At 45.4% G+C, this 15,354-nt stretch overlaps 1 protein-coding gene across 2 annotated transcripts in view; it reads left to right on the forward strand.

Annotated features, from left to right (window-relative positions):
- The window catches only part of FAM20B (FAM20B glycosaminoglycan xylosylkinase), a 31,893-nt gene extending 17,181 nt beyond the window's left edge, over positions 1-14,712 (forward strand). For both annotated transcript variants that reach the window (XM_068141412.1, XM_068141413.1), the window contains 4 exons: positions 1,878-2,049; positions 6,085-6,276; positions 9,172-9,231; positions 10,938-14,712. In XM_068141412.1, the coding sequence (XP_067997513.1) occupies positions 1,878-2,049; positions 6,085-6,276; positions 9,172-9,231; positions 10,938-11,169 (656 nt within the window). In that variant the 3' untranslated portion in view covers positions 11,170-14,712. The remainder of the gene's footprint in view (positions 1-1,877; positions 2,050-6,084; positions 6,277-9,171; positions 9,232-10,937) is intronic.
- Positions 14,713-15,354: the final 642 nt, after the last annotated feature.

Here is a 15,354-nt window from a genome sequence, read left to right on the forward strand (position 1 = left end):
AGGTGGTCATTAAGCACCAAGAAATGACTTATGCTGCAGCCTTAACTCCTTCAGGCTTTCATAAAATATCCAATTATTACCCTTTTTTGTTTTTGTTTTAAAGACTCTAGGGATGGTTGTTCATTATAGCTGATAAATATATGTGCCTGTGTTATATTTGTATTACAGGCACTGTTGGTAGCCTCACCTACTTAACACTTTCAGTTACAAGGTTTAACTTTCAGGTGAGAGTGGCCCTGGCTTGCCAAACTCCTTTTGCATTCAGGTTGGGTCTCTGCCTCAGGCAGACTTGGCTTTCTCTCATTTCAGCCAAGGTAACTAAGCAGTTTTTCTAGCAGAAATGCTGACTTGAAAAGTGTGGCTCCAGAAACGTTCACTGGAACCGCCTGTCCTGCAGAATGTGAATCAGAGAAGTGGCTGGGGCTGGGAAGAAGATTGTGGTCTCTTGTCAACCCCAAATTGGACCACATTTCTGGGGGTTTAAAGAAAAGATAATTGGTGCATACTCAGTGCACATTTGCACCAAGAATCTCAAAGACTTTTAGAATAGAATAGAATAGACCAGATCAGACCAGGTTGGAAGAGACCTTCAAGATCATCGTGTCCAACCTATCATCCAACACCACCTAATCAACTAACCCATGCAACCAAGCACCCTGTCAAGTCTCCTCCTGAACACCTCCAATGATGGTGATTCCACCACCTCCCCAGGCAGCCCATTCCAATGGGCAATCACTCTCTCTGAGTAAAACTTCCTCCTGACCTCCAGCCTGAACCTCCCCTGGCACAGCCTGAGAGTGTGTCCTCTTGTTCTGGTGCTGGCTGCCTGGGAGAAGAGACCAACCTCATCTAGACCTGTTTCACGCCATGGAAGAGAGACTTGCAGGACTTTCCACGTGTCTTAATGATCCTCACTGATGTCTTCCAGTTGTCTGATGGGTAGTGGGAGCACAGGAGCTGGGGCTGGATGGAGGACTGCAGATGAGTGCTGGTTGGCTATGGGATTGTGATGTGTAAGGGTGGAAAGTGATAAATACCTTTTTCAGGTGAGGCTCAGCCTGGTTTGAGGAGGATTTTTGGATGCAGAGCCAAAGGAAGAAAGGACAAAGAGCAAGTGGAATCATAAGGAAATGAGACATAGTTGAGGAATATTTTGGGAGAGCATCTCTTGAGTGCAGAACTGGAATTAACTAGGCTAGGGTCAAGCAAGGCAGGTTAGAAGTATGAAATAAGGTTAAGCTAAAAATGTTAATTTAGGCTGCTCATATCACTTTGTGCTATGGGTTAGATGGACCTCAATGGACTAAAGACTGCAGGGTTTCATTGTCCTCTGTGAGGAGAGACTCATGAAACTTCTGACAGATCTGGATTCCTAGATCACATAATGACAGCTTGTTTGTGTTTCCCCTGCCAAGTCAACTCAAGTAACTGAGACGTGTGTGGCAGGTCTCCAGACTCCAAATCCATTTTGGGTTCTGCTGAGTCTTTTTTAACTTGTCTCATTTTGGCCAACTTTTGAAAAAGAGTGGGAAATCTGACACATGAAATGTGGGATTTATCAAAACAGCAGTGCTAAGGTTGCACAGGCCTGGTCCTAAAGGCAGGGAAGGGACCACAGACTTGCTGATGGTACAAAGTGTTAATAAAACATTACAAAACATAATTACTCTCCTTTGAATATTGGTCTGTAATGTTACTTTGAATGAGTAGATACCTGTTTAATCTCTTGTGAGCCTCTCAGATGGGAAGCACGAGGTCAGGTAGAGTGAAATCCAATAGCCAGAAAGGCTCTGCTGCAACATGTTCCTGAGCTTCAGCTGGCATCCCTTGGATCAAGTTCTGCTCTTTTGATAGCTCTCTTTTATTTGCTTTTTAAGGTAATAACACCTGTTTCTATGGGAAGTGCTACTATTGTCGGGAAACAGAACCAGCTTGTGCAGATGGGGACATCATGGAAGGATCAGTGACTCTGTGGCTGCCAGATGTCTGGCCTCTTCAGAAACATCGGCACCCGTGGGGCAGGACCTACCGTGAAGGCAAACTTGCGAGGTATGAGGACGTGGTAGAGTTGTTACTTATCCTTGCTAATTTGTACTAGAATAACCCCTGCAATTCCATGCCTAGTTAAGGAGCAGCTGTTCTCAAAACCCAGGGTTTTGCCAGCAGCTTTCTTGATACAAGAGTAGAAGTCAAGAGGTCTAGGATGAGATTTAAATTAAAATGGGCAAGAAAGAAGTCTTCATGGTTCTCCATTATACAAAGTGCTGTCCTTTTCCTGTGTCTTGACTGAAACAGAACTCCACCTTGTAGTCACTCCAAGCTCTGGAAATCTTGGCTCTGGGTAAAGTAACTCTTCTCTTGTGGCACTAGACCTCCTTTTGATACTCTGCCTCTCTGTGGGCCACTGAAACAGGGTTGCACTGTGCTGTCTTTCACCAGACCAGATTTCATGGTCCCTGTAGAGGGTTTCAGGAGTTGTGGAACTTCTTTAGCTTAAGGAGGTAGGCAGTGAAAAGTTGTTCTTTGCCCTGAATACTATCACTATTTTGTGACCATGCACAGCATCTAAAGGATGCCTTTAGAGAAGGAGAAACATGTGATCTAGCAATCTTGTATGATGGATGTAACATCTCTTCAGGTTGGAGATCTTTTTCCACAGCTGGAGCAAATGTTTTTGAGCTCAGTAAATTTTTCCAAGTCTGTGTCTTGGAAAATAGATTAGAAAGAGATTCTTATTCCTTGATGTAAAATACCCATTGATTTCCAATGACATGATTGTTCTCAGAATCTCATCCAAAAAGTTTCATTGACTTGGTTCAGAGTATGAAATGTACAGTCTGAATTTTGAGCAGCAGATGTTCTCTCCTTTCCAACAGCTCAAAACCAGCTGTATTTAGTATGTGCTAATTTGCAGTAATTAATTTCTTGGGGATGTTTTGGGGTTTTTTTGACACTTTTTCATTCTGAACTGCCCACTTATGCAGGAGTTTATCCTGATACCTGTGCTGATCCCATAGTTGGTGTATTTTCATAGTATCATTCAGGGCTGGAAGGGACCACAAGGATCATCTAGTTCCAACTCCCCTGCCATGGGCAGGGACACCCCACACTAGATCAGGCTGGCCAGAGACTCATCCAGCCTGGGCTTAAACACCTTCAGGGATGGGGCCTCAGCCACCAACCTGAACAACCCATTCCAGGGCTTCACCACTCTCATGGGGAAGAACCTCCTCCTCACATCCAGCCTGAATCTCCCCACCTCCAGCTTCATTCCATTCCCCCTAGTCCTATCACTACCTGAGATCCTGAGAAGTCCTTCCCCAGCCTTCTTGTAGGCCCCCTTCAGATACTGGAAGGCCACAATGAGGTCACCTCGGTGCCTTCTCTTCTGCAGACTGAACAGCCCCAACTCCTTCAGTCTGTCCTCATAGGAGAGGTGCTCCAGCCCTCTGATCATCCTTGTGGCCCTTCTCTGGACACGTTCCAGCACGTCCATATCCCTCTTCTAATAGGGGCTCCAGAAGTGGATGCAGTACTCCAGGTGGGGTCTCACCAGAGCTGAGCAGAGGGGGAGGATCACCTCCCTTGACCTGCTAGCCACACTTCTCTTGATGCAGCCCAGGATCTGATTGGCTTTCCAGGCTGCAAGTGCAAACTGAGAGCTCATGCTGAGCTTCTCGTCCACCAGCACCCCCAAGTCTCTCCTCAGGGCTGCTTTCCAGCCAGTCACTGCCCAGCCTGGATTTGTGCCTAGGGTTGCCTCAACCCAGATGTAGGACCCTGCACTTGGTCTTGTTGAACCTCATGAGGTTGGCTTGTGCCCACCTCTCCAACCTGTCCAGGTCCTTCTGAATGGCCTCCCTTCCCTCCAGCCTGTCTGCTGCACCACACAGCTTGGTGTCATTTTACATCTGCACTTGTCTTTCCCTTGCTCTTGCCTCGTTCAGATGGGCTTACATGGCTCTGATTTACACCTTGCCACGTTGCGCTTTTCCCTTCGAGAGCACCAGGAGAATTAAATGTTCTGGGTGTCATGCTCTCCTTTTTCTGTGTCTGGTAATTACAGAAGAAATAACTCTGTAGCAAATATTTTATCCTGACCTAGCTGCTTCTACTATATCCCGAGTTGGCCTTGGGAACATAATTCATCTAGGCACATTAGTGTACGTAATTTTTAATGGCCATGTAACAGATTTAATCACTGACCTCTGACGTCCTTTGCTAACACAATATAAATTATCAGAAATAAATGTCAGAGAAAGGTCTATCTTGAAAGACTGAATGGGAAATGAGAAGAGAGAGCAGAGTGAATCTGGGAAATGGTTGCAAGGAGATTAAGTACTGATCTAAAGTAAAATGAGAGAAGGAGAAGCACTTGAGGGAGAGAGGGATGTAGCCTGAAAGAATTGTCTGGTGCAAGGAGTAGTAAGTACGTTCTTGAGGCTTTTGCCTTGTGGAGTTGTGCTGTGTATTGAATGTGAGTTGGGCCTTGATGCAAAATGCAAAGGGAAATAGAGACAGCATTGAGGAGTGTGACATAGTATCATAGTATCATTCAGGGTTGGAAGGGACCACAAGGATCATCTGGTTCCAACCCCCCTGCCATGGGCAGGGACACCTCACACTAGAGCAGGCTGGCCAGAGCCTCATCCAGCCTGGGCTTAAACACCTCCAGGGACGGGGCCTCGACCACCTCCCTGGACAACCTATTCCAGGGTTTCACCACTCTCATGGTGAAGAACCTCCTCCTCACATCCAGCCTGAATCTCCCCACCTCCAGCTTCATTCCATTCCCCCTAGTCCTATCACTACCTGAGATCCTGAGCAGTCCCTCCCCAGCCTTCCTGTAGGCCCCCTTCAGATACTGGAAGGCGACAATTAGGTCACCTCGGAGCCTTCTCTTCTGCAGACTGAACAGCCCCAACTCCTTCAGTCTGTCCTCATAGGAGAGGTGCTCCAGTAACAAACATGGTAACAAAAACATTTCAAAGGTAAATCTTTGACCACTCTGATTTGGATAACTGGAGAAAAGATGGGTATTGGGAGCCTAGGCCCCCGACCTCTAGAAGAGGAGGTGGGGTATGTGGCAGTTTAAATTCCTATCCTCTCCCTGCTTTTATGACTCTCTGCACTTTTGATCATGTCAAGTGAGTCTCTCCGGCTTGTGTTTCCTTCATTTCTGTTTCCCAGTCACAGATGGCTTAAGGCATTTCCAACTTAACTGCTGCTTTGTGAAAGATTGTTACAGTCCTTACGTGGAAGATATAATAGATGTATTTGTTATTTAGGCTGACAGATGGAAAGGATGTACACCAGAGATTTTGCTGTTTTGGTGGCAGTGTTGAATAGCTTTGAAAACTATAAAGAAGGAAATGAGTAAATGTAAAAGCCTAGCTTTAGAGAATTGAGACATGACATCCCATCCATGTTACCAGACCAGAAGTACAGGCCTAAGTTATGTGTAGGAGGAGAGGAGAAAGAGAAAAGAGAAGCTTGAAATCTTGCTGTGGAGAGGAATGTAAGATACTCTACAACTGTAGGGAGGAAGGAGACAACTGTGAGTGAAGAAGAATGAACACATGCAAGGCCCTGGTCCTCAAGACAGAGGAATTGGTTAGTAATCCTGATGACAGTGTTTGCAATAGAAAGAAAAAATGAAGAGGGTGGCTAGAAATCAAGACTGATGGAAGCAGGTCAAGGGGATAGAAATAGGCACAGTACTTGAAGTCCTCAGGAAGTTAAGGGAGGCGAGTCGTGACAGTAATCTTGCCGTGAGGCAGCTGAACCACTGCTGAGCTGTGAGCAGCAAGGAAGCAAACTCTGACCTTGTTTTCTGTGGGAGGATGATGCGCAACCTTGCACTGAAACTATAGCTTGCTCCATATGCCAGTGTGTTAATACAGGACTCACTCTTTCAGTAAAACACTTTTGGCTAGCTCGCTCTTCTTCATAGAGCCTCAAGTGCTGCACTTGATTTTTCTCTATGCACTCAGGAGTGATGAAGGGGCAGCTGTAAGTACTATTAGTATGCAATGATGGAGTATTCTTTGAAGATTTGATTAGGCTTCTCTTGATGACCCTCAGGTGGGAGTATGATGAAAGCTACTGTGATGCTGTGAAGAAGACTTCACCATATGACTCGGGCCCTCGTCTCCTCGATATCATTGACACCGCCATCTTTGACTATTTGATTGGGAACGCTGACCGGCACCACTATGAGAGTTTCCAGGATGATGAAGGAGCCAGCATGCTCATCCTCCTGGATAATGCCAAAAGGTGAGGATAGGGGAAATCCTGCTGGCCAGGCAGTGGTGAGCACAAGGGCACACATTTACATGCTCTGTGTCTCTCTGGTTTCCTTCTCTCACTGATTTTTTCATTAACACCTTTCGTGCTTAAAATCTAAAGCTTTCCTTCTTACCAAAAGTTACTCACCAAATATTAGGATCCTTCAAAGGCTGTGTGCTTACTTTGTGCTCTAGATACTATGAGTGCTTCAGGCAAAGTCTTACTCCCACTGCAGAAACTCCTAAATTAGCACAGCACAACCTTTTTACCCCAGGCAACTTTCGAAGGTTTGCTTGTGTCTCTCCTGCTATGCCCAGGAAAGGCTCTCCCTTTATGCTTTCAATTAATGGAAGTTTTGAAAGTAAGATTTAGTTATTTACCAGTGAGTATTGGTGAATATCAAAGTAAAAGCAGGTAAGTTCAAAGTGTGTTTCTGAGCACCTTGGCATTCCCTGCCTTCTAGATATGTCTCTGGCTTTAAAAGGTGGCGGGTTTAAATTGGAGATAGAAATCATACTGAAAGCAAAATAAGATGATTTCCTGAGTGTGGATGTTAACTCTTACTGAAACAAATCAAGCAGTAGTAACTGGGAGGAAATGATGAGAGGTTCTTGAGGCCAAGATTTACTATATGTGTTTAAAATGTGTGTTGTTCTGTCTTTGCTGTAGCTTTTGTTTGTTGACTGGTATAGTCAGTTAAAATATCTTAGTGAAGATACAGCCTTGATTAAATCATAATTCTAATTAATTCCAGTTAAATCCAATTCTGTGTCCCCCACTGCAAGAAGGACATTGAACTTTTGGAGTGTGTCCAGAGGGCGCCACAAAGATGATCAGAGGGCTGGAGAACCTCCCTTATAAGGACAGGCTGCAAGACTTGGGGCTGTTCAGCCTGGAGAAGTGAAGGCTCCAGGGGGACCTTGTTGCAGCTTTCCAGTACATGGCTGGGGCCTACAAGAAACTGGGGAGGGACTGTTCACAAAAGCTTGGTTGTGATAGAATGAGAGGAAATGAGTTGAAGCTTGAGAAGGGCAAATTTAGACTGGAGATTAGGAAGAAATTCTTTACAGTGAGGGTGGCGAGGCACTGGAATGGGTTTGCCAGGGAGGTTGTCAGTGCTTCCTCCCTGGAAGTGTTCAAGGCCAGGCTGGACAGGTGTTGGAGGTGAAGCTAGATGATCTTTAAGGTCCCTTCCAGCTCAAACCATTCTGTGATTCCATGATAACAATTGGCTTAACTTTTCTTAAAAGCAGAGGTGACCTATTTTATTTTCTTATGGTTTAGTCCAAAGATTGCCAAGTTTTTATTTTCTGAAGGGCACTGCCAACTGCAATGGCAAAGAGCTTCCCCTTCTATGGGTGGAGCAGCTTCAGATGGTTATCTCTGGCCATTGCCGTGCAAGCTTCACTCTGCAGCAGCTTTGCCTACCACTTGTGCAAAGTGTACACACCAGGTGACACCTCTCATCTAGACAGATCCTTGGAAGGCTCCAAGTTACCATTTCTTCCTCTGTTTGCCTTCTGTATAGTGGATTCCTTCCTCCTTTTGTTTCTAATTCATCTGCAGTGGCCAAGCTGAGTCTTTTGTCTTTATGCATCATCCTGCTCCTTCAGCTATGTCCGCAGGATGCCTTCCACCTTGGGACTGCTTCATTATTGCTGCTTTAGGTGAATTTGGCTGAAATTGCCTCTATAATGCTTTGGCAGTGTGCTAGGAGGAAGCTAATGTCTTAGTCACTGGAAGTGAGTATGAAGTTGAAGGTCATGTCAGACCTCTCACAGAATCACAGAAGCATTATGGTACGTGCTTAGGACATTATGAAAACATCCCGAGGGGGCTTTGCAGGCCAAGAGGAAAATTGTTTTCCTGAAAACTTCAGTAAAGTTCTTCTAGCTCATTTGAGAGCAGGGACAGCTTTTTCATAGAATCCTAGAATATCTCAAGTTGGAAGAGGGGGATTCATAAGGATTGAGTCCAATTCCCTACTCCTCACAGGACAATCTAAAACTAAACCATATGACTGTCATCCAGACTCTCCTTGGTGCTGTGACCACTTTCCTGGGGAGCTTAGTCCAGTTTTAAAGCTACTGGTAACAGAATTTTTTGAGCAGAGTAGTGCCAGACTCCTTGGGTAAGTTATCTTTATGGAGGAGAAAGTTCTTTGTGGAAAACACTGGAGATGTTTAAGAAGAGACTGGATGGGGCACTTGGTGCCATGGTTGAGTTGATTAGGTGGTGTTGGATGATAGGTTGGACTCGATGATCTCAAAGATCTTTTCCAACCTGATTAATTCTAATAACTTCTAATAAGGGGGATGAAACTGTAAAAAAAGCCAACCAAACAAACCAAAAAATCCAACCCAAACCAACACATGTTTAGATGAACCTTGAAATACTGTGAAATCCTTTTGGTAGACCTCCCTTGGAAAGAGTGAGCATGTTGTTCACTTGTGTCACCTGCTGATCACCTTAATTGTTGAAAGGAAGCTTGGCCATTTAAACCAGCACGTGGCTTCCCTGTCCAGCTGTGTCAGACAGGCACAAATCCTGCTCTCTTGTGTCTAGAATTCCAGTGATTCCTTTCCCCTGCTTCAGAACATGAGCTCAGTTCCTCTGAAGTCCATTTGTAAGGTGCCTTGGTCTGATAAAGAACTGACTACACTGGTGGTGTTTCCATTTACCTGGTACGTTAACTGATGCTGTTGAGAGTGATATCTGTAACTGGTCATGGCCTGTTTGTATTTTACTTGAGATAATGCCATCTGTTGGAGCATGAAATTGCCTAGTATTGATTATCTTTTTTACTCTTTACAAATCTGTTTAATGTTGAGATGAACAAGAGGAGTTCAACTGGTTCACTTGGGTTTAATTTTGCTTTTCCAGTTTTGGAAACCCTGCCCTGGATGAAAGAAGCATCTTGGCTCCTCTGTATCAGTGCTGCATGTAAGTGAAACGCAGGGATGCTGTTCACTTTACTTCAAGCATTTGCTGCCCTGCAGTTTGCTGTATAATTAAGTTTGAAGCAAGCTGAAAATGCTCGCTTGGGTACCTAGTACTTTACTTTTTTTGAGGTACTTTGTCTGGTTGATGTATTGTCACTGCTCAAGAAGCTGAGAAACACATTTTCATTAAGGTAGTAAATGAAATGGTAGGCTGTGGGAAACAGTCTGGCCTCCAGGTCACTGGTTCAATCTATCCTTAGTCAGTATGACAGGTACTTTGCATCTGCAGCTGTCTCCATCCAGCTCCTGCCGAACAAAAGTTCACATCACAGTTTGAGTTCTCCCTGACAAACTCAGGGCTCAACGTGTCTGGCAACTTAACTACCTTCATTTCCAAATGTTCTCTCTGAGCAAGAGTGCAACACTGCTCAGGGTGCTGCTTTCTAAGAGAAGTTTTGTAGGTTTTTGCAGGGTTTTGTTTCTGCTTAGGACTTATGAGCTGTGTTTTTGTTTGGTTTATTTTTAGAGGCTGTGGCTTAGTGATGTCTGTTTTCTGTGGCCTCTCCCTTGCAAGCCTTTGGTATTTCTTATTAGCAAACAGATAAAGGTACCAGGAAGGAAAACACTGACATATCCATTTCCTGCCTCTGTTACTTCAGGATACCATTAACTCCTTCAACCCTTCCAAATGAACCATTTAGCTGAGAGTTCCTTGAGTCTGTCCTTGGAGGGTTCTGTCTCCTGAGTTGTTTGGTGCCTGTGAAACGTGGGAGCTTGGCAGCAAGCCTGAGCTCTGTGCTGAACAAGGCTCGATGCATGACACCGGGCACTTGGCCTACATCCTGCAAGATTCTTGCAGATTCCATCTGGAGAACAATGAAAATAAATGATTTTCAAATGCCTTAGCTTTCCTACATTAATTTAAAATGTGTTTCTTGAGTTCCTGTTTTATGAGAATCTTTTAGAGCCTTTCTCATCTAGATTCTCCCAAGTGCAGACAGAAGAGGTTATGGAAGAGACTGCAGTTCCTGCTTTTCAGATACCCTTTTCTTTTCCCTGATACCAGCAAATGCCATGCAAGAATTTGTATGGGGAATTCTTTTAGCTATAGGTCTGTGACAAGACTTGCTTGTGTTGCTGGATTCTTTGGAGGCCATCAAAACTGAAGAGTTTAGACAAGTGGTGCTAAAACGAGAAAGATTGAGGGAGACTCTTAAGAGGCTTCACAGAACAAGACAGTTTAGATGGGCTGACATGATCAAATTCAGTGGCCAGTGAAGCAGAAAGGTTACTGCTGTATTCACTTCCTGGGAATTTCAGTCAGCTGACTGCTGTCTTTTTTGATTGATTATTGGTCAGTGATGCTCTTCCAGAGGGGATGTTTTTGCATTTAACAGCCAGGCTTCATTTTCTTTCCTTTTCAAACTGTGTGCTGGAGGCCTCAAGGCTGAACTTGCTGGCAGTTGAAAGTGTTCCTGTGTAACATAAGAATTTCATCACTGTGGATTCTTCTTTTCACCTTCAGTTGTCAGCTTTCACTTAGATACTGCATGTAATGCAGTTAAACCTGGACCATCCCCAGCCCACTTTCGCGGTGTGACTCCGTTCGTGATGGAACAGGCTCCCTCACGAGGGTGGCTTTGGTACTGCTGATGGCACTTCGGCCGGGCAGGCACGTGATGATGTGTTTGTTTGTTTCTTCTGCAGCATCCGGGTTTCCACCTGGAACAGGCTCAATTATCTGAAGAATGGAGTACTGAAGTCTGCCTTAAAAACTGCTATGTCGCATGACCCCATCTCACCAGTGCTTTCTGACCCTCATCTGGATGCTCTAGACCAGCGGCTTCTCAGCATTCTGGCTACAGTGAAGCAGTGCACAGACCAGTTTGGGCCAGATGTTGTGCTGGTGGAAGACAGGATGACACTGTCTCATTTGTAATGGTAGTGGAACACAGCTGGAACTCCTTTTTTACAAAGAAACAAACAAGTGATAGAGAAACAGCACAATCGGTTCAGAAAGGCTGTGGCCAAGATGGACTGAGATGAACAGGAAAGCTTTTGAGCCAGAGGAGCAGAGGTGACACTGGCTTTTCCCTTGGGCTGGCAGCAGTGAGAGGTGGGAAGCTGGAGTGTTGGATGGCTCAGTACCTCTAATGGCATCTTGGCCGTTGTGGTGTGTCCATTGCCGGCAGTGGACGCCGCACCAGATAAAGATGGCTGTTGGTGTTGGTGGAAGTGTGTGGAATACAGACACTAACTTGTGGACAGGGGGCGCAACAGGATGATCCTCTCCCCTTCTCTTTCCCCACACACTCCTGCGAGTTGTTGTCTGATTCAGGGTTGTAGATAATCAGCTGTGAGCTGGTTAGGTGTCTTACTGCTTCTTTAGAGGAAGAGGAAGTGGTGAATAAAATAATTATTAGACTTGAAGCGTTGTGCCACCCCCAGCCCAGGGGTGGGATCTTCTTCTGAATGCCATTAAGGGTGGGAGAGGGAAGCTCTGCTGCTCGCTTGTCTTTCCCGCCATAAAAGACTGGGGAAAGGGGTTTGCCTCTCATGAGATGCTTCAGTGTTTTTGCTGAAGTCCTATCAAAGATTTATCCACAGGGTTGGAGATTTAGGGGAGGACGTGGTGGTTATATAGCACTTGGTATACAATTGAGGGGTTAAAGTAAGTTTCCACACATCCTGTCACTGTTTTCCATTTATAAGGAATGTGACAAGGTCTGAGTAGAGAAAATAGCCTTGCAGTCCTGTGTCCGTGTTAACCAAATTTGTATTACATTTTAGTTGAGGAGGAGGAGAAGGACAGAGTCTGTCCTTCAGCAAGGTCATGCTGCTTACTGTATGTCCTATTTGAAGTGAGGCATCTGGGTGAATGGCACTGGGGAAGGAGGTGGTGTTTCGGAGCTTCCCCAGTAATCAACAGCTATGGCCAAGGCCCTGAGGACTGGAGAGAACCCTGGGCTGTGCTCATTCTTCTTCATCTCGTATGGAGAGAGCTTCCTGCTGCTTGATGTTATAACTACAGCTCAGTGCTGCTGTTTTGTGGACACCAGCAGGTTTTCAGTCCCATTGTCTGCCTGGCCTGGCTTGTGGCTGAGCTCTGACACTGTAAGCACTTCCAGTAAGTTTTATTCCTTCCCCAGCTGCTTCCTGCAACCCCCGCTGCAACGTTCTGACCGGGGTGGCCATTCTGGGGTCCTCACTCTTACTGGTATTGCCATAGATAAGAAAGAGGTCGAGTAAGCTGGCTTTTCAGGGGAGACCTGTAGCACTCATCTTGTGCTTGTCCTCTCATTCTTCAGCACTGTGCCCTCCTGCACTGGGGCTAAGCTTGTGGCCAAAAATCTTGTCCCGCTTGTGGTAGGTCTGAATCTGCCTTCAGAAGGGAAGCAGCTTCGTCGTTACGGTTCCAGATGAACAGCTTTGTATTGGTTTTCAGTGCAGACAGCATGGGCCTTAGAAGTAAGGCAAGAGCCCTCTTCCCAGAGGGGCTGTGTGTTACTAGACTGAGCAAGAGCAGCAAAATGTCAGTTTAAGATCTTTTCCTTGACTTGTCTGTCAAAACCTTTGCAGCTCTGCATCACTGTGACGGGAAGATGAAGAGCTGCTTCCTGTTCTTGCAGCTGCTGCCACACCTGATCAAAGAGGTGTTGCTGGGAGAGTTTCTTCTTTAAAATGCAGTTTTGTTTTGTTCAAGTCTTTTCTTGAAGACACTGCATGAGCAGAATATCTTGAAAGCAGAATGCAATTGTTTACCTGAAAGTGAATTTTGTGTTCTCCTAGGTCTCTTCTGGACTTGGCTACATCACAGAGTCTGGATGAAGTCTGGAGTTAAATTATTTGTGTTAGTAGTCAGGGCTGTAACTCCTAGCCAGCTTTTAGGACATTGGTGTTAAGCTAGCACCTGTTCATTGCTGCAGCTGGTAGTGCAACACAGGCTTTGGAAGCCATGGTCCTTCAGTGAGGTCATCCCACCAGCCTGGATTGTGCCTTGTGGGTTCCCTTTGGGCAGATGTGAATGTGCTCAGCTGAAGGGTGAGCATGAGCAAGAGCCACGCAAGGGCTGGTTGCCCTGGCCCCTCGCTGCCTGGCCTGGCCTGTCCCTTGGCTGGCAGTGGGATTGCATCAGCTGAGTGAGGTGTTGTTGGGAAGTAGCATGGCAGCAGCTGGGGTGGGCAGTGAACTCTTCCCTTCTGAAGCAGGAAAGGTTCACACTGAAGCACTCTGGCATAAACTGCTTGCCAGGAAATCAGAGAAGGGTTTAAGACAGAGGGGAGAGGGTGAAGCACATGGCAGCAACTTGCAGCATGTTTAAAAGGATGTTCTTCTCTTTGAGCTTAATCATGAGCACTTAATAGTTGGAGAAGGACCTACTGATCTTTGAAGCTTTGATTTGTGTTTGATGGCTCTTGATCATTTATGTTTGCTTTAGTAACAGATTCCAAAAAGAGTCTTTATGAATTTAAGTTAATGTTGAGGACTTGATCACAGGGCTCTAAGCTGAAGCTTGTGCCATCAGGTGGAACCTGGGGTAAGTTTTCCCCTGATATGAATGTCAAAAGATTTAAAGCAATGTATTGGTTTACTTGTGAACAAAGGGCATGAAGTCCTGCACCGTGAGTAGGAGGAAGAAAGAAACTGTTGCACTCTTCTGTCTTTTCTTCTTCTTTTGTTTTGTTTTGTTTGTTTGTTGTTTTGGTTTTTATGTTGTATTGATACTTCTGGTGACTGTAAACACCTCTGGAACGTGGTGTTTTGCAGCAGAGTAAGTTCCTCTCTTACCCACAATCAGGAAGACGTGATAATCTCTGGCATTTTGGCAGTGATTGTGGTTTTGCTTGACTACAGGACCCCGTGGAATTTCAAATGGTGTCTGCTGCAAAGGAAAGAAGCAGCAGCAGCCAGATGCAGACAGGGCCTGCCTGCCTCTGAAAGCAGTGTTACTTGTGAGGCAGGTGCTGTGCTCTGTCCATCAGGTCTTCATGACACCTTCTAATTCTCGTTCACTGTGCAGGCTGTAATGCTCTGGCTCCAGATGTTCCAGGAGGGTTGCGTTGTGGATGTTAGTGATATCAGAGCGCTCGAAGCACAGAAATCAAGAGCTAATTAAAAAAAGAGAGCATCATCAGCCATCTGCTATTTATCTCCTCCTTCCCAAGTCAGCAGTCAGGCTGGAGGAAGCACTGAAGTAGGCTCCCCTTCCAGCAGCTAATGAACTGGAGTGTCTTGCCAAACAAACTTCAACTGAAAATTACTAATTTATTGCGAAGGTAATTTATTTGCTGTGGCAGCTGGAGCAAGACGCTTGAAACAGACACCCCTCTTGGAGCTGTCAGAGCATTGCCCCTGGGAGCAGCTGCACAAATGGAGGTTGCTAATACAAAACCAGAACCCAATCATGACTTTCTCCTTGTATCCCCCAGGGTCAGGTTCTGCATAAAGCAACGTTGTGTGAATAAAAATTTTAATAAAGCAACACTGATGGATTGTTTAAGTCTTTCTCTCTCTCTCTCCTCTCTCTCTACTGTTCCAACATGTGGTGGGCTGGATGTTTAAAAGCTGCTTGATGTTTCACTGTTCTTCCTTTGCTAATAGTTGTCAATGGCTTTTTATTCCAGTCGTGTATCCAAGAATGGAGTCAAGTCTGCAGGCTGGTTGCAAGAGCCTTGCTGCTAAAGAAAGATGTGTTTCAGAAGTGTTGCAAAGAGGTGCAGAAGAGCAGACCTAGCTTGAAGTGGCCTTCAGAGAACAAATAGGTTTTGGTTTTCAAAGTTCATCTGCCAAGCCTCTAGGCTGTTTTCTTGATTGTGTCCCAGTAGGTTGGCTTTGTCCCACCAAGCAGGGGATGTATATTGGGTTGGCAGGAGAGGTATACAGAGTTGGCAGGTGTTTGTGGTTGGCTTTTATAAGCTTTTATTGAAGCTCTTTTATGGAGGTGGGGCAAGCAAACAGCCATCAAACTCTGTCTGCTTAGAGTGCAGGGTTTAATCTGGCTGTACCAGAGCTTCTTTTCCTAATAACCCACCTCACTGAATTTCAGAGGTGGTGCTCACAGTTCTCAATGTCAGGTATGTGGAAGCCAAGGAAGCCACCAGAAGCTGCTGCATACTTCTGAGGA

Source organism: Melanerpes formicivorus, unplaced genomic scaffold (assembly GCF_026170545.1).
Source record: "Melanerpes formicivorus ecotype bairdi unplaced genomic scaffold, bMelFor1.0.p_v2 SCAF_7, whole genome shotgun sequence".
In the NCBI taxonomy this organism is placed as follows: Eukaryota; Metazoa; Chordata; class Aves; order Piciformes; family Picidae; genus Melanerpes; species Melanerpes formicivorus.